The sequence below is a fragment of the Polypterus senegalus genome, chromosome 15, assembly GCF_016835505.1.
Source record: "Polypterus senegalus isolate Bchr_013 chromosome 15, ASM1683550v1, whole genome shotgun sequence".
In the NCBI taxonomy this organism is placed as follows: Eukaryota; Metazoa; Chordata; class Cladistia; order Polypteriformes; family Polypteridae; genus Polypterus; species Polypterus senegalus.
The window spans coordinates 94,194,808-94,213,922 of NC_053168.1; the positions used below are offsets into that span (position 1 = coordinate 94,194,808).

The 19,115-nt window shown below is 38.8% G+C and overlaps 1 protein-coding gene across 2 annotated transcripts in view; it reads left to right on the forward strand.

Annotated features, from left to right (window-relative positions):
• The window catches only part of LOC120515429 (sperm-associated antigen 1-like), a 185,691-nt gene that overhangs the window by 49,279 nt on the left and 117,297 nt on the right, over positions 1-19,115 (forward strand). The window contains exon 1 of one of the 2 annotated variants that reach the window (XM_039736417.1): positions 18,853-18,876. The exons of the other annotated variant lie outside the window; for it this stretch is intronic. Coding sequence (XP_039592351.1) covers positions 18,868-18,876 — 9 coding nt within the window. The 5' untranslated portion in view covers positions 18,853-18,867. Of the gene's footprint in view, positions 1-18,852; positions 18,877-19,115 lie in introns of those variants that run through there. 2 annotated transcript variants of the gene reach the window in all.

Genomic DNA, 19,115 nt, shown 5'->3' on the forward strand with positions numbered 1-19,115 from the left:
GTGGGGTGTTGCGTGTAGAATTCTGAGGAAAAAAATGAATTTAATCCATTTTGGAATAAGGCTGTAACATAACAAAGTGTGGAAAAAGTAATGCGCTCTGAATACTTTCCGGATGCACTGTATATTCCCTGCTTTGTGCCCCAATAAATGCTATTAGCAGTTATCCGCAGTATACTAACAACCCAATTGTGCTTTACTCACTCAGAATATGGAACCAATGTAGAAAGCACTTTAAGATGGAGAAGCTTTTATCTGTTGCACCTCTGCAAGAGAACCACCTCTTTCAACCCTCACAGACACATCTACAGTTTTTAATATCTGGAAAAGATTTGGGATTAAATTGCTTAGAGATCTTTATATAGAAAACATTTTTGCATCCTATGAACAATTACATTCCAAATTTAACTTTCCAGCTGCACATTTCTTTCACTATCAATCAAATTAGGAACTTTGTTAAACAGAACCTGCCAGATTTCCCTCATCTTACACCCTCATCCATGCTTGAAAAAATATTGCTCAATTTCAAGCACACCATCTCTGCAATATATAAAATTATTTTATAGTCCCTCCCTTTCAAAGATCCAAGAGGAAAATGGGAAAATGATCTCTTAATCATCAGAAAGGAGTGGAAAGTAGCAATGCAGAGACTTCACTCGAGCTCCATATGCACGAAGCATACGATTATTTAACTCAAAATTATATATTGAGCACATCTGTCTCTCCTAAAACTGTCCAAAATGTTTCCAGGGCAAGATCCAACCTGCGAACGCTGCAAATAAGTCCCAGCCTCACTTGGTCACATGTTTTGGACCTGCAACAAATTAACATCATTTTGGATCAAAATTTTTAAGTGCCTATCAGACAGCCTTAGTATCACAAGCCCTCCTAACACATTAACAGCTGTTTGGTGTTCATCCAGATGGTTTTAAAGTGGAGAAGGACAAACTGTGATTGCATTCACTACGCTTCTGACTTATTTTGCTAAACTGGAAGAATCCTGACTCTCCTCTTTTAAGTCAGTGGGAAATCGATGTTTTATACTATTTGAAATTGGAAAAAATCAAATATTCAGTTAGAGGATCTGTACAGAATTTTTTCAAAACCTGTCAGGATCTAATCAATAATATTTTGGAATAAGCTCTTAAAGCACAGAGGAAACAATTATCTCCTCATTTCTTTTTCTTCTCCATTCATCTCTATTGGTCTATTAAACTCATCAATTTAGGTATGTTTTCAAGCCTTAAATTTTACCCTGTTGGCCTTGCTCTCTCTCTCAGGGGTGGGGGTCGACTTGTTTTTCAATCTCAATCCTATTTTTTGTAAAAATTGATCGATTTGTATGGAATGATTACAATAAAATTATTTAAAAAAAAGAGCTGTATTACAAATATTGTATAAAAATACTGTGATTAAATATTCCTCTTAAGTCTACTGAAAACATATGTACCTGTTGTGATAAGTTCTGGATAGTGACCAAGATAATTAAAATGGCAAATGGTAGTTTTGTGCATAGTGTTGCTTTGCTTATATTGTTCATGTCAGAGTGAAGAGATTTACCATACAGGAAGGGGATGATTACGTTTAGTTTTTTTTTTTGTTGTTTTTTTTTTTTATGTAGTAAGGATTGGCTCTATAGATCACTACAGAAGTCATACGAGGTATAAAGCAATGAGAGAAGATCCAGAGTAGGGTCAGGGGATTTGGAATACATATATTTCTCAGTTGGATTGTGGAAAAAATAGTCACCACTCAGAATTATCTTGAAACTGTTGTTCATGACAGCGTGGCCTTGTCTGTCCAGCTTGACAAGTTTCAACCATGACCCTCATAAGATAGTGGTGTTGTATCGGTTCAGAATTTATACAAACTTTAGGACCTCAGTACCAGTGCTAAAACAGTTCTAAAGCAAACAACAAATAACTTGAGCATCCCAGACTCATCTCATAGCTGCTTTATTCTAATAGCTTGTAAACCCACGCTCCTTCCTGCTCCACCTCCTCACCACACTCAATAAATCATTAACAGGAATGGCGCCTGGCAATCTATAGTGCATTTATATAAATATATGCATTCAAAGACTTGAAAAGGGAGTGGGGGGCCTTCAACCTAGATGTAATAGTCTTTATTTTTTTTAATTTATTAAAAGCAAGCAACATACAATACAAACAAGTAAAACTTAACAAAACTATATTCAATTCAACCCCCACCCATGAGAAAGAGAGTAAAACTTTAAGAGTAGAAAAGAGGGAAGAGAATCATTTCCCCAATATAACTGCTTATTCTAAAATGTTATTGATTAGATCCTGCCAGGTTTTAAAAATGTTTTGCAAAGATTCTCTAAGTGAGACTTAGATTTTTTCCAATTTCAAATAGTATATAACATAATTTACCCACTTACTTAAGAAGCGGGCTAGGGTTCTTCCAGTTGAGTAAGATAGGTCTGCATGCTAATACCGAAGTAAAGACAGTTACAGTAAATCCTGTAAATGTGCCGATAAAGACAAGCTGCCTACTATTCCAACTCCCCACTGCCGCAGAACATGCACAAAATTATTTCTACAATAATCTATGTTAACACATTGTTAAAACAGAAAGATTTTTCATATTTTAGTAGTAAATGTCAAAATTTAGGCATAAACTATATATAACGTATGAAGCCTGAAGTCCAAAGATCAAATAAACACTTTCACAAAAGGTTCAAGGATAAGACAACCAACCGCTCCTGTGTAGACTTGTAATCAAGAGGACCTGGTTAGATCCTGATTGCATCTTATATTTACTGTTTTCAGTAGTGAGCTGCTCTTATCTATACTAATAAAAGACAAAGCCCTCACTGACTGACTCACTGACTCATCACTAATTCTCCAACTTCCCGTGTAGGTAGAAGGCTGAAATTTGGCAGACTCCTTCCTTACAGCTTACTTACAAAAGTTAGGCAGGTTTCATTTCGAAATTCTACGCCTAACGGTCATAACTGGAACCTACTTACATACATATATACGGCTATAGCCTGCAGCTCGGTCGCCCTGTAAGGCGAAGTTGCGTCCCTCATCGTCAAGCCTGCAACGTAATTGAGTGCCTGCCCATATAAGGCCGTCCATCAGCATTACACAATTGAGAAGGCAGCAAAAGAATATGAAACGAGTGATGCATACAAGCATATTCATAAGTGCAGCTACTGCGGAAACAAAGCACGGTGTAAACCTTAAGTTTAAATTAAGTTCATAGACACGCTGCTGCTGGCGTTTGTCATGCCTATGACGAATACGATATTCGCGATCTACAAGTTTAATGAGAAGACGCAGGGTATAAACAAGACTTTTGATCACTTTGTAACGGAGTTAAAATTGATGGTGAAGAACTGTGCTTATGCAAACGAAGATGAGATGGTCAGGGATAGAATAGTGTTTGGCACAAACTCAGCGAAAGTGCGAGAGAAACTTTTAAGTGCCTGGTCTGAGCTAACATTAAATAAAGCCATGGACATCACAAGATCGCACGAGATAGCACAACCACAGCTGAGAACCTTCGATGCATGTACTCCGAGCGGCTCACGTGAACTGACTGTGAACACAGTACGCACACAAAAAGCAAGACCTCCAAAGAGCGCTGAACAAAAAACGCATTACACAATTAAGAAGCCAGCAAAAGAATATGAAGCGTGTGACGCATACAAGCATATTCATAAGTGCAGGTACTGCAGAAACAAAGCACATGGTGGAAAAAGTCAATGTCCAGCTAAAGGAGGACAGTGTAAAAAATGTGGTAAATTGCACCACTTCGCCAACGTTTGCAGGACTGACAAAGGTAAACCCGTGCATGCAGTATGTGATGTCTCGGATAAAGAGGAAGACGAGCTGTTTATTGATGCAGTAAGAAAGGAACAACCCTCTGAATCTGAACAAGCCTTTGCAGACATATCGATAGGAAAGCAAAGTGTAAAGGTTAAGTTTAAATTAAGTTTATAGACATGCTGCCGCTAAATATTCGCAGGCAAATCCACAACTTAATACCGGGAATGCCTGTTAAACATCTTAGATTCACGGGTACCGATTTGGGTAGTGAACAGTTCAATGAATGAAACCTGTTATCTTTACAACGGCTCACAAACACGGAATATAGCTTGAACACAACACGTCCTCCATATTCGAACCTGATTGAAAGAACTAATGATAATCAAATCCTTTTTTTTAATTTTTTATTTGTATTAACTTTATTGCCTTCCTTTACAAATCAATCAAGTTTTACATAAAGAAAATTTGCCAAACAGCATGAAATTTAAGACCTGTAGACATACCTAAATTAATAGATTCTCTGTGCTTTATGAGATTATTTTAAAATATTATTGATTAGATCCTGCTATGTTTTGAAACTTTTTCCAATTTCAAATAGTATAACACATCAGTTTCCCACTGACTTAAAAGAGGAGAGTTTGGGTTCTTCCAGTTTATCAGGATAAGTCTGCGTGCCAAAAGTGTAGTGAGTGCAATTAGTTTGTTTGTCATTCTCCACTTTAAGCCCATCTGGAAGAACACCAAACACAGCTGTTAATGGGTTAGGAGGGATTGTGAGTACAAGGCTGTCTGAAAGGTAATTAAAAATTTTCATCCAGAATGATGTTAATTTGGTGCAGGCCCAGAACATGTGACCCAGTGAGGCTGGAACTAGTTTGCAGCGTTCGCAGGTTGGATCATGCCCTGGAAACATTTTGGAGAGTTTTAGTCGAGACAGATGTGCTCGATATATAATTTTGAGTTGTATAATTGTATGCTTTGCGCATATGGAGCTCGAGTGAATTCTCTGCATTGCTACTTTCCACTCCTTTTCTGATATATTAATTGAGAGATCTTTTTCCCAGTGACCTCTTGGATCTTTGAAAGGGAGGGATTGTAAAATGATTTTATATATTGTAGAGATGGAGTCTAAGTCCTTGAGATTGAGCAATATTTTTTCCAGCATGGATGTGGGTGCAAGATGAGGAAAATCTGGAAGGTTCTGTTTAACAAAGTTCCTGATTTGAAGATAGTGAAAGAAACGTGTAGTTGGAATTTTAAATTTGGAATGTAATTGTTCATAGGATGCAAAGATGGCGTCTATATAAAGATCTCTAAGCAAGTTAATTCCAAATTTTTTCCAGATATTAAAAACTGCATATGTTTGCGAAGGTTGAAAGAGGTGGTTCTCTTGCAGAGGTGCCACAGATAGAAGCTTCTCCGTCTTAAAATGCTTTCTACAAAACTGTAGAGAGGTTCAGATTATACTTCTCCCAGTGCGTCTCTCTATATCCTCCGTGTGGGAACATTATCATAAGGCTTAACAATCTTAATATTACACCTTCTACGTGCACCGAACCGTCCTTATTTCAAAGTCTTCTTTGCTTTACCGCTGGCTGCTTCTTTCCATTCACGATTTGCGTAGTGAACACTTCGATGAATGAAACCTGTTATCTTTACAACGGTTGACAAACAGGGAATGTAACTTTATAACAACACGTGTTCCAAATTCGAACCTGATTGAAAGAAATAATGATAATCAAATCCTTGATGGCAGCAACACTCATAACAGTCACAAAACAATTACATTGACAATCATGTTACGTTATTTTTAAAATGTTTCCTTTTCTTTTTCATAACTTCTTTAACACACTACTCCTCCGCTGCGAAGCATGGGTATTTTGCTAGTTGTTAATATTATACAGTACACACATACATTTGGTTTGCATCTACACTGTGTGCACAATTATTAGGCAAGTGAGTATTTTGACCATATCATTTTTAATGCGTATATTCCAACTCCAAGCTGTATTAACTTGAATGCTTATTGGATTTAAGCACGTCAGGTGATGTGTATTTGTGTAATGAGGGAGGGTGTGGCCTAAGGAGATCAACACCCTATATCAAGGTGTGCAGAATTATTAGGCAGCTAGTTTTCCTCAGGCAAAATGGGCCAAAAAAGAGATTTAACTGACTCTGAAAAGTCAAAAATTGTAAAAAGTCTTTCAGAGGGATGCATCACTTTTGGAATTGCTAAGATATTGGTGTGTGATCACAGAACCATCAAACATTTTGTTGCAAAAAGTCAACAGGGTCGCAAGAAAAGTGTTGAGAACAAAAGACGCAAATTAGCTGCCAAAGATTTGAGAAGAATCAAACGTGAAGCTACCAGGAACCCATTATCCTCCAGTACTTTCATATTCCAGAGCTGCAACCTACCTGGAGTGCCCAGAAGTACAAGGTGTTCAGTGCTCAAAGACATGGCCAAGGTAAGGAGGGCTGAAACCCAAACACCACTGAATAAGAAACATAAGTTGAAACGTCAAAACTGGGCCAAGAAATATCTGAAGACAGATTTTTTTCAAAGGTTTTATGGACCGATGAGATGAGAGTGACTCTTGATGGACCAGATGGATGGACCTGTGGATCAGTAATGGGCACAGAGCTCCACTCCAACGTGGAGGTGGGGTACTGGTATGAGCTGGTATTTTTAAAGATGAGCTAGTTGGACCTTTTGCATTGAAGATGAACTCAAAATCAACTCCCAAACCTACTGCCAGTTTTTCGAAGACACTTTCTTCAAACAGTGATACAGGAAAAAGACCATGATTTTTATGCAGGCCAATGCTCCATCACTTGCATCGAAGTTCTCCACTGCATGGCCAGCCAGTAAAGGCCTTAAAGATGAAGGAATAATGACATGGCCCCCCTTCCTCATCTGACCTAAACCCTATCGAGAACTTGTGGGCACTTCTTAAACGCTAGATTTACGGGGAGAAAAACAATACACCTCTCTGAAGAGTGTCTGGGAGGCTGTAGTCACTGCTCCACAAAAAGCTGATCGTCAACAGATCAAGAAACTGACAGACTCCATGAATGGAAAGGCTTATGACTGTTATTGGAAAGAAGGGTGGCTATATTGGTCATTGATTGATTGATTTATTTTTTTTTAAATGTCAGAGATGTTTATTTGTAAATTTTGAGGTGTTTATTTATTATTCTCACTATAACAGATGAAAATAAACAAGTGAGATGGGAAAATTTTCATTTTTCCTTTAGTTGCATAATAAATCTGCACACTAATAGTTGCCTAATAATTGTGCGCACATATGTATTCCCCTGATGATGTTCACACTCACATTTCCGTTGTGAAACATTCAGGTTTCAGGTTTATTAACATTTTGGATTGACTGATAGCACTGTGTTTGTTCCATATTAAAATTAATCCTCAAAAATACAACTTGCCTAATAATTGTGCACACAGTGTATAACAGACGGTGTACATTTATAGTACTTTTTTTTTCACTTTTATTCTCTTAGTCATGATCACGATACATACTACCACCCTAGGAATCTGACGCTGTTAGTTTTTTTTTTAAACTGGGAATAACTGTAGATGTGAGTGGTATTTTGAGGAAATGGAACTGTACATTCTCTGATCTGGAGGGATAAAAGGTGACACACAAATGCTGGTGAATATGCCTACTTCGTATCTCAACGTCACTTGATTTTTTTTTTATTCAGTTTTATTGAGTGTTCCTGCTCACGATGAATTAGTATGCACCTTATGGTCTATGATGTCAAAAAAAAAACAGATACATAGGTATATATGATATTTGGAATTATTTATTTTATTACCTGTATAGTACATTTCGGAAAACATTGTGGCACGGATGCAACATTATCTATATATATATATAATTCATTAAGGCAAGACACCCATGGAAAGCACGACGGAAGGGGCGTGGATTCACTAAGCCGCCGACAAGTAAGACACCTATGGCGCACGCAGGGAGGAGACACGCCCACCAACTCCAAGACCATTGGATACAACGACAACTCGCAGAGCCACGCCCACCAACTCGGGCATGACGACACAGAAAGAACGGCGTCATTTATATTCGTCTGTCGTAGAGGCCTCATGTACCTCCGAGCCACCTTGACTGTTCATAGAGTCATGTTTCTCGCGGAGGTGAGTCGCCATATGCAGCGTGTAAAACATTTTGCGAGGGGTATCCCATGAGATCCTTAAAACAATCCTTTACAACTGAGTTTAAAACACAATGAAATAAGCAGTCTTTAAAAACCGAGTTTTCAGTTACGACGCACGACCGCGTGCACCGTAGCAAACTGTTTTACACGCTACATACAGCAATTCGCATCCGCGACATGCGTCTTCTTCACTCACGGACAATTATATGTTGCTTTCTCCAGAGTTCCATCTCTTCATTCACTTACTGTTGTATTCTCACACCAACCCGTTTTAGACAACCGTGTCTTTCCAGAAGTGTTTAGCATTCAATAAATAATTATGCATGAGATTGAGCGTGTGTCTACCTGGCGCAGAGAGGCGTGGGTAAGCCGTTGAACCCCATTCGGGCTGCAAACCGCGGAATTCCCACTAAGTGCGACTCATACGCTCCCACTGGTTGCGTCCCTACCCTTTGTGCACACCTCGCTACTACCGTGGTCGGGTGTCTTGGTGGATTATATTTAGAAAAGCAGCCAATGACTCAAGTGACGAGTTGGAGGTGGGCACATGAGCGGGTAGTACATACTGAACGAGAATTCAGCAGACTAGCATGACGGAGGGAGCTGAATGGATGTTCTTCTCCTCTCCTCCCGTTCCACACTCCGCGCCGTGCACCCCCATCCCTCCGTCTGGCAAGAGAATGCGCGATTGCGGTCCGCCAGTTTTCAGTCACGGACGATTGTGTGTTGGTTCGTTCCATGCATTGTTACAATGTTGCTTTTCTTGTTGATTTATTACATTACCGATTTTTCAAATGTTAATTTTCTCCCTGTGCTTAAAAATCATTAAAAAACTGGCCTGATTATGCGGCGAATGGTACGCCGTGGGTTGGCTAGTTCATATTATTCATATTCATTCACATAACATCTTGTGGTTGTAATCAGTGACCGCGTGTTTTGTTTTTTTTTTTTCCCCGATTTTGCTAGTCTCCACTTTGCTGTATGGTGGTGTTTTTTTTGTACTCCAGGACATGCAGAGGAAAGAATAGCACAGAGAGGTCAGCTCAGTTCTATATGCAATCATCAAATTCAAATGTTAACAGTTCACACACATGCAAGGACCGTCCTTCCTACATTTACGACATGTGTACCTGTTGCAAACATCACAGGGGCCGGAGCCTGCAAGGTCTTCTTCCATAGGCTCGGACCCGAAAGTGACGTCAAGAGGGCCAGGTGGAATTTCCCGTGAATGGTCTGCAGGAAAGGGAGAAAAAAAGTCGGTGCAGTCTGCCACATCCCTGTCTGATTCGGAATTGCTCTTACTCAACCCTTTAGCTGCCTCCATGCGCACGTGTGACGATATATATTGCCGTCTTCTGTGATAAATGTAAGAGTCCAAATGAAATTTAAGGGGCCACCCCAATTACCTGAAATAATATGGTGAGACAAAATAACAGGCACATGATAGCATAATAAAGAACAGAAACATTTGTTCAGGCTGCAGTTGATCAGCTCTAAAGAGCAATCGGGCTTCGGGGCCAGACCTCTGACAGGCAAATGGATCGTCTACCAAATGAGACACCACCTTCTTGGACCACCCTGATTTTATAGCTCATGAACCAGAAGGTGCAGAGTCAATTGCCTTCAATGGATGTTTTCTCAGAGTTGTGGGTAGAAAAAGAGACAGAATAGTCAGTGATCATGCCCCCTGGTGTCCCAGGGACATGCATGCACCACAATATATACTGTATAATATATGTAGGACTAGCAGAATACCCGCGCTTCGCAGCGGAGAAGTAGTGTGTTAAAGAAGGTACGAAAAAGAAAAGGAAAAATTTTAAAAATAACGTAACATGATCGTTAATGTAATTGTTTTGTCATTGTTATGAGTGTTGTTCTCATATCTATCTATATATATATATATCTCTATCTATCTATCTCTATATATATATATATATATATATATATATATATATATATATATATATACTAATAAAAGGCAAAGCCCTCACTCACTCACTCACTGACTCACTGACTCACTCACTCACTGACTCATCACTAATTCTCCAACTTCCCGTGTGGGTGGAAGGCTAAAATTTGGCAGGTTCATTCCTTACAGCTTCCTTACAAAAGTTGGGCAGGTTTTATATCGAAATTCTACGCGTAATGGTCATAACTGGAAGCAGTTTTTCTCCATTTACTGTAATGGAGATGAGCTTCAACGCCGTGGGGCGGAGTTTCGTGTGACATCATCACGCCTCCCACGTAATCACGCAGTACATAGAAAACCAGGAAGACCTCAAAAAAGCGCTCAAGAAAACATGCATTATATAATCGAGAAGGCAGCGAAACAATAAGAAGCGAGCGAGTGCCATATACAACCATATTCATGAGTTCTGCTACTGAAACAAAGCACGATGTAAACCTACACTTTAAATTAAGTTCATAGACAGGCTGCCGCTGGCGTTTGTAATTTAGTGCCTGCCCATATAAGGCCGTCCGTCCGTCAGCGGCAATCCAATAGCAAACTGCCACGGGTAAATATTCACGGGTGAAGGACTGTGCTTATGGAGAGGAAGATGAGATGGTCAGGGTGGTGTTTGACACAAACTCAGCGAAACTGCGAGAGAAAGTTTTAAGTGCCAGGACTAAGGTAACATTAAATAAAGCTATGGACATAGCACGAGATGGCACCAGCACAGCTGGGAACCTTCGATGCAAGTACACCGAGTGGCTCACGTGAACTGGCGCAGTGCACAGATAAAAGCAACAGTTCCAAAGAGCTGAACAAAACCGAATTACACAATTGAAAAGGCAGCAAAAAATATGAAGCGTCTGATAAGCATATTCATAAATGCAGCTACTGTGGAAACAAAGCACACGGTGAAAAAAGTCAATGTCCTGTTAAAGGAAGACAGTGTAAAAAAAACCCGTGCATGCAGTGTGTCAGGTCTCAGATAAAGAAGATGACGAGCTGTTTATTGATGCAGTAAGAAACGAATCGATGAATGAAACCTGTCATCTTTACAACGATTGACAAACACGGAATGTAACTTGAACACAACACATCCTACAAATACGAACCTGATTGAAAGAAATAATGATAATCAAATCCTTGATGACAGCAACACTCAATAACACTCACAAAACAAATACTGTATATTGACAGTCATGTTACGTTATTTTTAAAATGTTCCCTTTTCTTTTTCTACCTTTTTTAACACACTACTTCTCTGCTGCGATACGCGGGTATATATATATGTATATATATATATATCCCGCTCTACATACTCGAATAATAAACTACAATAAACTACAGATCCCATAATGCAGCGCTTCAGCTGCCTTGCCGAACACTTACCGCTTACTAGAGTTATTGCGCACTGAGTTTGCACGGCGCTTTGGTGACTTTGAAGAACAAAAAAAGTCCGTCTACATGCGGCTCGAACCTTGTGCATGTTTGGTAGCACATATCTGTGTGAGAAGCTCTTCTCAGTGATAAAGACTAACAAAACAGCACACAGGAGTCGCCTCACTGATGAGCACCTGCAATCCATGCTGAGAATCTCCACAACACAGAACCTCACACAAAACATAAACGAACTTGTTGCCAAAAAAAGATGCCAGGCGTCCAGCTCTAAAATGACATATGAGCAAAGACAACTGAATGATTTGATTTGTTATTGCACGTAAGAGCGGGAGTCAACCGTTTTAACAAACAGCGTATTGCACTGATCTGAAATAGCTGTGTGTGTATATATGTAGATATGTATGTATATGTATATATATGTTTATATATATATGTGTGTATGTGTGTATGTATATATGTAGATATATATGTATGTATATATGTGTATATGTATAGATATATATATATATATATATATATATATATATGTATATATATGTATATATATGTATATATATGTATATATATATGTTTATGTGTGTGTAAATATATGTGTATATATATATATATATATATATATATATATATATATATATATATATATATATATATATGACAACAACACTCATCACTCACAACATTGACAATCAGGTTACGTTATTTTCAAAATGTTTCCTTTAATTTTCATTGCTTCTTTAACACACTACTTCTCCGCTGTGAAGCGCGGGTATTTTGCTATGTAGATATATATATATGTATGTATATATGTGTGTTTGTATATGTATATGTGTATATGTATAGATATGTGTATATATATATGTTTGTGTGTGTGTGTAAATATATATATTTTGCTATGTAGATATATACATATATATATGTAGATATAGATATATATATAGATAGATATATATATAGATATATATATAGATATATAGATATATATATATAGATATATATATCTATCTATATATATATATATATATATATATATATATATATATATATATATATATATATATATATATAAATACCGCTTGGCAGCGGCAGAAGTAGTGTGTTAAAGAAGTTATGAAAAAGAAAAGGAAACATTTTAAAAATAATGTAACATGATTGTCAAAGTAATTGTTTTGTGTATTTGGTGGCAGCATCACTAAGTTATTTTCGTCTAGCTGCATCAGAAAATGTACCACGACGTCTGACACGCCTCCTTTTTACTGTTTTCTCACAGCTTGGATTGCTGCGGTCATATATATATATATACACACACACACACACACACACACACATATATATATATATATATATATATATATATATATATATATATATATATATATATATATATATATATATATATACCTACCTATCTACATCATATATACACACACATACATACATACATACACACACACAAATTATATATATATATGTGTGTATGTATGTATGTGTGTGTGTATATATACTTGTGTGTATGTTTGTATGTGTCTATATGTGTGTGTATAGCTTTGGTCACTGAGTGCAAGGGAAAAATAATAAAATATAGTCTAAGTTATTAAACAGTAAAACATTAACGTTTTAAGAAGTACAGGTACATTGAGCAGTACTGGAGTGGTTGGGTAAACTACATTTTAAAGACTGTGTAACACAACAGGTAAGTAACTAACAGCAGCTAAAATGTATATGGATCATCTCTCGTAGTAGATCCCTTTTGAAAGGCGCTACACGCGGCTGTGGTATAGAAATTACATTTTCTATGTGAACGCTCAAATTTGTGCCTCTGGTAATGTGCCTTACCGGCAATTAAAGAAAATTAGTTTTGTGTCCTCTGCAGTGTTAAGAGAGAAAGGCTTTGGTTTGGGATAAAAGGAAAAAAGGTGTAAAGAAAGGAAAGTTGCCTTTTTCTTTTATATAGTATAGAGAGATGTGTTCGCTGACGTATGATCGCCTTTTGGGGACAGTCGTGGGTCTTGTGTAGACTGGTGAGACGCCCCGCCATTAATCGGCTGTGATGGCACTGTCAGTCCTCCACTCGTGCGTATCTTCATAATCCGAGCTGAGGACCTCATAATCGTATACGTGCAAAAAAAAGTGTGAATCGCCTTAATATTATTTTGCCGTGGTGTAGAAAAGGGGTCCCGTGTTTGCACTTGTCTGGGCTATAGCGCAGTTGGAGGAAGAAAAAAATTAAAAGTGCTCACTTTGACTTAACAAAGGCCGGCACAGCTATGTGCGCGCGCGCTGGCTGCTCGACTTTTGCTGGGCAGGAGACCCCTTTTGTACACATGTTCATGATATCAAAAGTCTCAGCGCTCTTTGGAGGTAATTCATATATTATATATATAGCAAAATACCCGCTACCAGGAGAAGTAGTGTGTTAAAGAAGTAATGAAAAGAAAAGGAAACATTTTAATAATAATGTAACATGATTGACATTGTCATGAGTGTTGCTGTCATATATATTCCTGCCTAAATAAGTCACCTCGCTTGCTCTTACTTTTTACCGCTCATTTAATCATGGCTAGTGGCGGAAAAATTATAAAATGGAAGGAGGATGGCTTTACCAAAACAATTATTGATGGCTTAATCGATTATTCATAAAGCTTGAATTGGTGATCTGTTTTTCTGTGTTAACCTCATATTTTTTCATACTTCTTCTCAAACTAAGGTGGTGCGAGGGTAAAATGAATCGGGATGCGCTGATCAATGTAATCGTGTACCAGGAAATCATGCATTGACAAAAGCTCCCTTTGCTTGTAATGCAAAGTGTGATTAAATGCATTATTTTTAACGCTTATGGAGCACATGCATCAAGCTTCTCAGCTGTGCTTGTGCTAAGAAAAGGAAAGATTTTAAAAATAACGTAACACGATTGTCAATGTAACCTTTTGTAAGTAGTGCCTGGAGGATTCAGTGTGGAGAAACTCTAGAGACAGCGGGTGTATTAACTTGTGGATTTTTCTGTGAGTATTTGGTGGCAGTGTGACGAAGTTGCTTCGGAAGATGGCGTTAGCCGCGGAGCTCAGCTCAGAGCGAAATGAGGTAAATGGGAGGGAGATGATGACGTGACTCCCCACCCGCCTTTAACTGTCAATCCCCACAAACACAGTCTCGGAATTTGCATAAGCACACCCCTTCACCTACAATTTTAACTTAGTTACAAAGTGATCAAAACTCGCTTATATCCCGCGCCCTCTCATTAAACTTGGTATCCCGCATTACCTGTGGGCATGTGAAACGCCAGTGGTAGCCTGTCTATGAACTTAATTTAAAGTTTAGGTTTACACCTTGCTTTCTTTCCGAGGTAGCAGCACTCATGAATATGGTAGTATATGTCACTCGCTCGCTTCTTATTGTTTCGCTGCCTTCTCAATTATATAATGCATGTTTTCTTAAGTGCTTTTTGGAGGTCTTCCTGGTTTTCTACGCACTGCGCTGACAGTCAGTTCACGGATTACGTGGGAGGCGTGATGATGTCACACGAAACTCCGCCCCCCCCACGTCATTTCAGCTCAATTCCATTACAGTTAATGGAGAAAAATACCTTCCAGTTATGACCATTAGGCGTAGAATTTCGAAATGAAACCTGCCCAACTTTTGTAAGTAAGCTGTAAGGAATGAGCCTGCCAAATTTCAGCCTTCTACCTACACGGGAAGTTGGAGAATTAGTGATGAGTGAGTGAGTGAGTGAGGGCTTAGCCTTTTATTAGTATAGATTTAACTTTATATATTCACAATGTGTAAGAGCATATAGTGTACACTGTACATTCAAATCTTACTTGCCTGTCTTTGTGACTTCACTTTACATATTCATGTTTGACTTTGTACACTAGCTGACCACTTTATTAGCTACACCTTGTTAGTAGTGGGTTGGAGCCACTTTTGCCTTCAGAACCTCCATAATTCATTGTGGCATAGATTCAGCGAGGTGCTGGAAACATTTCACAGAGATTTTGGTCCATATTGACATGGTAGCATCATGCAGTTGCTGCAGATTTGTCAGCTGCACATCCATGATACAAATCTGCCGTTGTGCCACATTCCAAAGGTGCTCTATTGGATTGAGATCTAGTGACTGTGGAGGCCATCTGAGTACGTATAGTGAACTTATTGTCATGTTCAAGAAATTGGTTTGATATGATTTGAGCTTTGTGACATGGAACATTATCCTGCTAGAACTTGCCTTCAGAAGATGAGGTACACTGTAGTTATAAAGGGATGGACATGGTCAACAATAATACTCATGTAGGCCATGGCATTTAAACAATGCTTATTTGGTAGTATAACTAGCCTAATTTGAAACTTCTGTCTTCCTTGCTGCTGTAATATTTAGGATTAATTCACCTAGCCCAAGCTAAAACTCATCAACACTTATTAGTGATCACAAAAAATATTAGCTCCAACAACAGATGTAAATTGTAAAAGATGTATATTTTAACTCTGCTGTTAGATACAAATAATCCATACATAAGCATACATATATTTGCAAATATCAAACAATGAAATCTCCCAGACCTCCCACTGATTATTACAACTCACTCCTTAGGTTTTGGCATGCAAGATATTGTTTAAAAATAAATAAAATACACACACACACTGTCTAATATTAATCCTTCTTTACTATTTAGTCAGTTCAAACAGCAGAACTGACAAAGGCATACATACATATATCTATCTATATATATATATCTATCTATATATATATATCTATCTATATATATATCTATACATCTTATACATAACACAGAGTGTGACTAGGGAGTACTCGATACTGTGTCCTCCGCAGTACACGAATCAATCTAACCCACAGGGTTCTCCAGTGGCCTGGTGGACATTTATAGGTATTAAAGCTGTTATTGTATAAACTTTCTTCTAAAGCAGTGGTTTGCAGAATGCAATCAGTGGATTAGATTAGATAAAACACATTTTATCCAAAGGGAAATTTAGTTGCATACAGCAGCAGAATCATTAAAAACAAGGAAACAGACCTACAGGGCAAATAATACAGTCAGTCTGTCAAGAAATAATGTAAGTTGTACAGAAATTGCAAAATAAATGACATTTGAAGGAGGTATTGAATTGTCTCATATTATGATTTTAGCAGGCAGAAAACTTCCCTAGAGGCACTTCTTAGCACACAGTGGTGAAATGAGCAAGTGCTCCAAGACAATAACTTCTGGAGGAGGTGGAGGGGATTTTTCATGATGGCCACCATCCCCTTTTCCAAAACCTCTTCTAGTGTGTCCAGGATTAACCCTGTGATGTAGCAGGCTTTCCCAATATGTATGTTCAGGCATTTTGCATTTTCTGAGCTCAAGGTGCTTCTCAGGAGACTTCAGAATAGAACAATACACTGTCTCCTACTGACTGATAAAACATTTTCAGCCACTTGCTGCATATTCTCATTAGGAAGTACAGTCTGCTCTGGCCCTTCTTGTACAGCACCACTGTGTTGTCAGACCAGTTCAGTTTGCTCTTTATATGAACCTCCAGGTACTCGCAGCTCTGTACCACTTCCACATCTTACCCCCGGATGGTGACTGGTCTCAGAGTCTCTTTGGCATGCTTGAAGTCCATCACCAACTCTTTAGTCTTATTGAAACTGAGTTGCAGGTGTTTTTCCCTGCACCACAAGACAATACCTCCACATCCTTCATTTACTCTTTTTGTTTCCATTATTAATGTGGCCAGTGATGGACGAGTCATCTGAAAATGTTTGTAGGTGTCTGGTATTGTACTGTAAGTTTGTTGTGTAGAGGGTAAGCAGTAAGGGAAACAGGACAGTTCCCTGAGGTGTTCTAGTATTACACACCACTATTTCTGACACACTGACCCATAACCTCACAAACTGCTGTCCATTGGTCAGGTAGTCCATAATCCAGGAGATCGTGGGGACATCAAGATGCAAAACCTTGAGCTTCTTCTCCAGTTGATGAGGCAGAATAGTATTAAAGGCACTGGGAAAATCAAATAACATTATCATGACTGTAGTGCCAGCTTTGTCCAGGTGGGAGTAGACTTTGTGGATGGAACATGTAGATCAGAGCATTTTCCACACCCATCTGTGCCTGATGGGCAAACTACAGAGGATCCAGATGTTTTGAAACCAGGGGTCATAGCTGTTTTAAGACCAGCCTCTCTAAGGTCTTCATGATGCATTAAGTAAGAGCAGGTTGTATGAGGTCCTTGGCATCACTGGGTCTAAACTGGATGTTTTCTGCAGGTGGGGAATGTTCTACAAACACAGGGAAAGGTAGAATAGGTGCTAAAGGGCCCCAAAGAGATGGCTGGAATATGTTTTCTGCACCCTGTGGCTGATCCCTTCTGGGCCAGCAGCCTTGTTCATGTAGAGTTTCCCAGCTCTCTCCTCACTTGATCAGCAGAGACCAATAGTGGTGGTTCGTGAGTAAGTGCCAAGTGGTCTTTGACCTGACCTAATCATATTTTGGAATAACTTACTTGTTGTTGATAACACCACATGAAATGGATCTAAGACACTGACCACAGAGCACCATTGCTGACTTTCTACTTACTTCTAAATTTCTCTTTCCTGCTGAGATCCTATGATTGTAGTGATTGCTTCCTCTCTTTCTCACTTTCAGCATTTCTTTAAATGCATTGTCTCGCTTATGTCTAGCCCAACCCTTTCCTATGTGGGAGTCTTGCCCTTAAATCCACTTTTTTGTCCACCTCACGAGTCAACTACTGGCAGAAACACACCCTTAATTCTACATTCAAGGCTTTATCATGCATCATTGGCTAAAATCTAAGACTTTGCAATGTAAACCTGGCCCCTATAATTGAAGGACCGGGGGAGAGAGCATGCACAGGGCACTGCCTACTACAGAGCATTAGATGGTGGCCTCCCTGAGTTGCATGGGAATTGGAGTTCAGCACAGCCCTAGTGGGTTCTGTGGGTGCTGCATGGACTGCAGAGCCCTACTTTGTTGGACTTACTCCCAGGTGGTTAAGGATAAAAGAAGCCCGCTGCCATTTCTCCGGGAGCCAGAGTCAAGAGGGAGAAGATAGAGCTTGCTGGAGGAGGAAGCAAAAACGGAAAAAGAAATGAAGAAGAAAAACATTCTGTAATTATTGGGTTTTGTACTGTCCTATGTGGGTGGGAAATCAAAAAGGAATCCTTTCCCACAGCATAATAAAAAGCCTGTGTGTGTAAGCACTTGTGTCTGGGCCTGACTATGTCAGGTTTTGGGAGCTGAGCCCCCTCCGCAGGCCACTAATGTTAATCTTGAAATGCAGACTTCCCTTCCAGGGGGGCAGTGTCAAGTATCTGTTAGGCAAGAGATTTAAATAATGTGGGCAAAACCAACAAAAAAAAAGCCACCATGGTAGCTAGCTCATGGTGTAGCAATGCAAGAATTAGCTTGCAACATAGAAAGAGACTGATGAGCCGTGCAAGTTTCACAGAAGCCCATTTTTGTTGTCTTCCTTTAGGACACCTTCCAAAGGCATAACAACAAGAGTACTACAGACTCTTAAATGAAAGAGGTACTTTCCAATAAAGTTCCCTATTTAGAATTGTTAACACAGTATTTGAGCCAGTGTGCCAATTCTTCTTCTTTTCAATTTGGGTCATTATAGTATTACTTAAAACATGACTACATGTAGAAAAAAGAATGCCATAATTGTAACACAGAATTTATGATAATGGCTGTTGATCTGCCATATCTTGTACTTTGACAAAGTGATCCATGGTCCAAAACAGTTTGAGAACCATTATTCTAAAT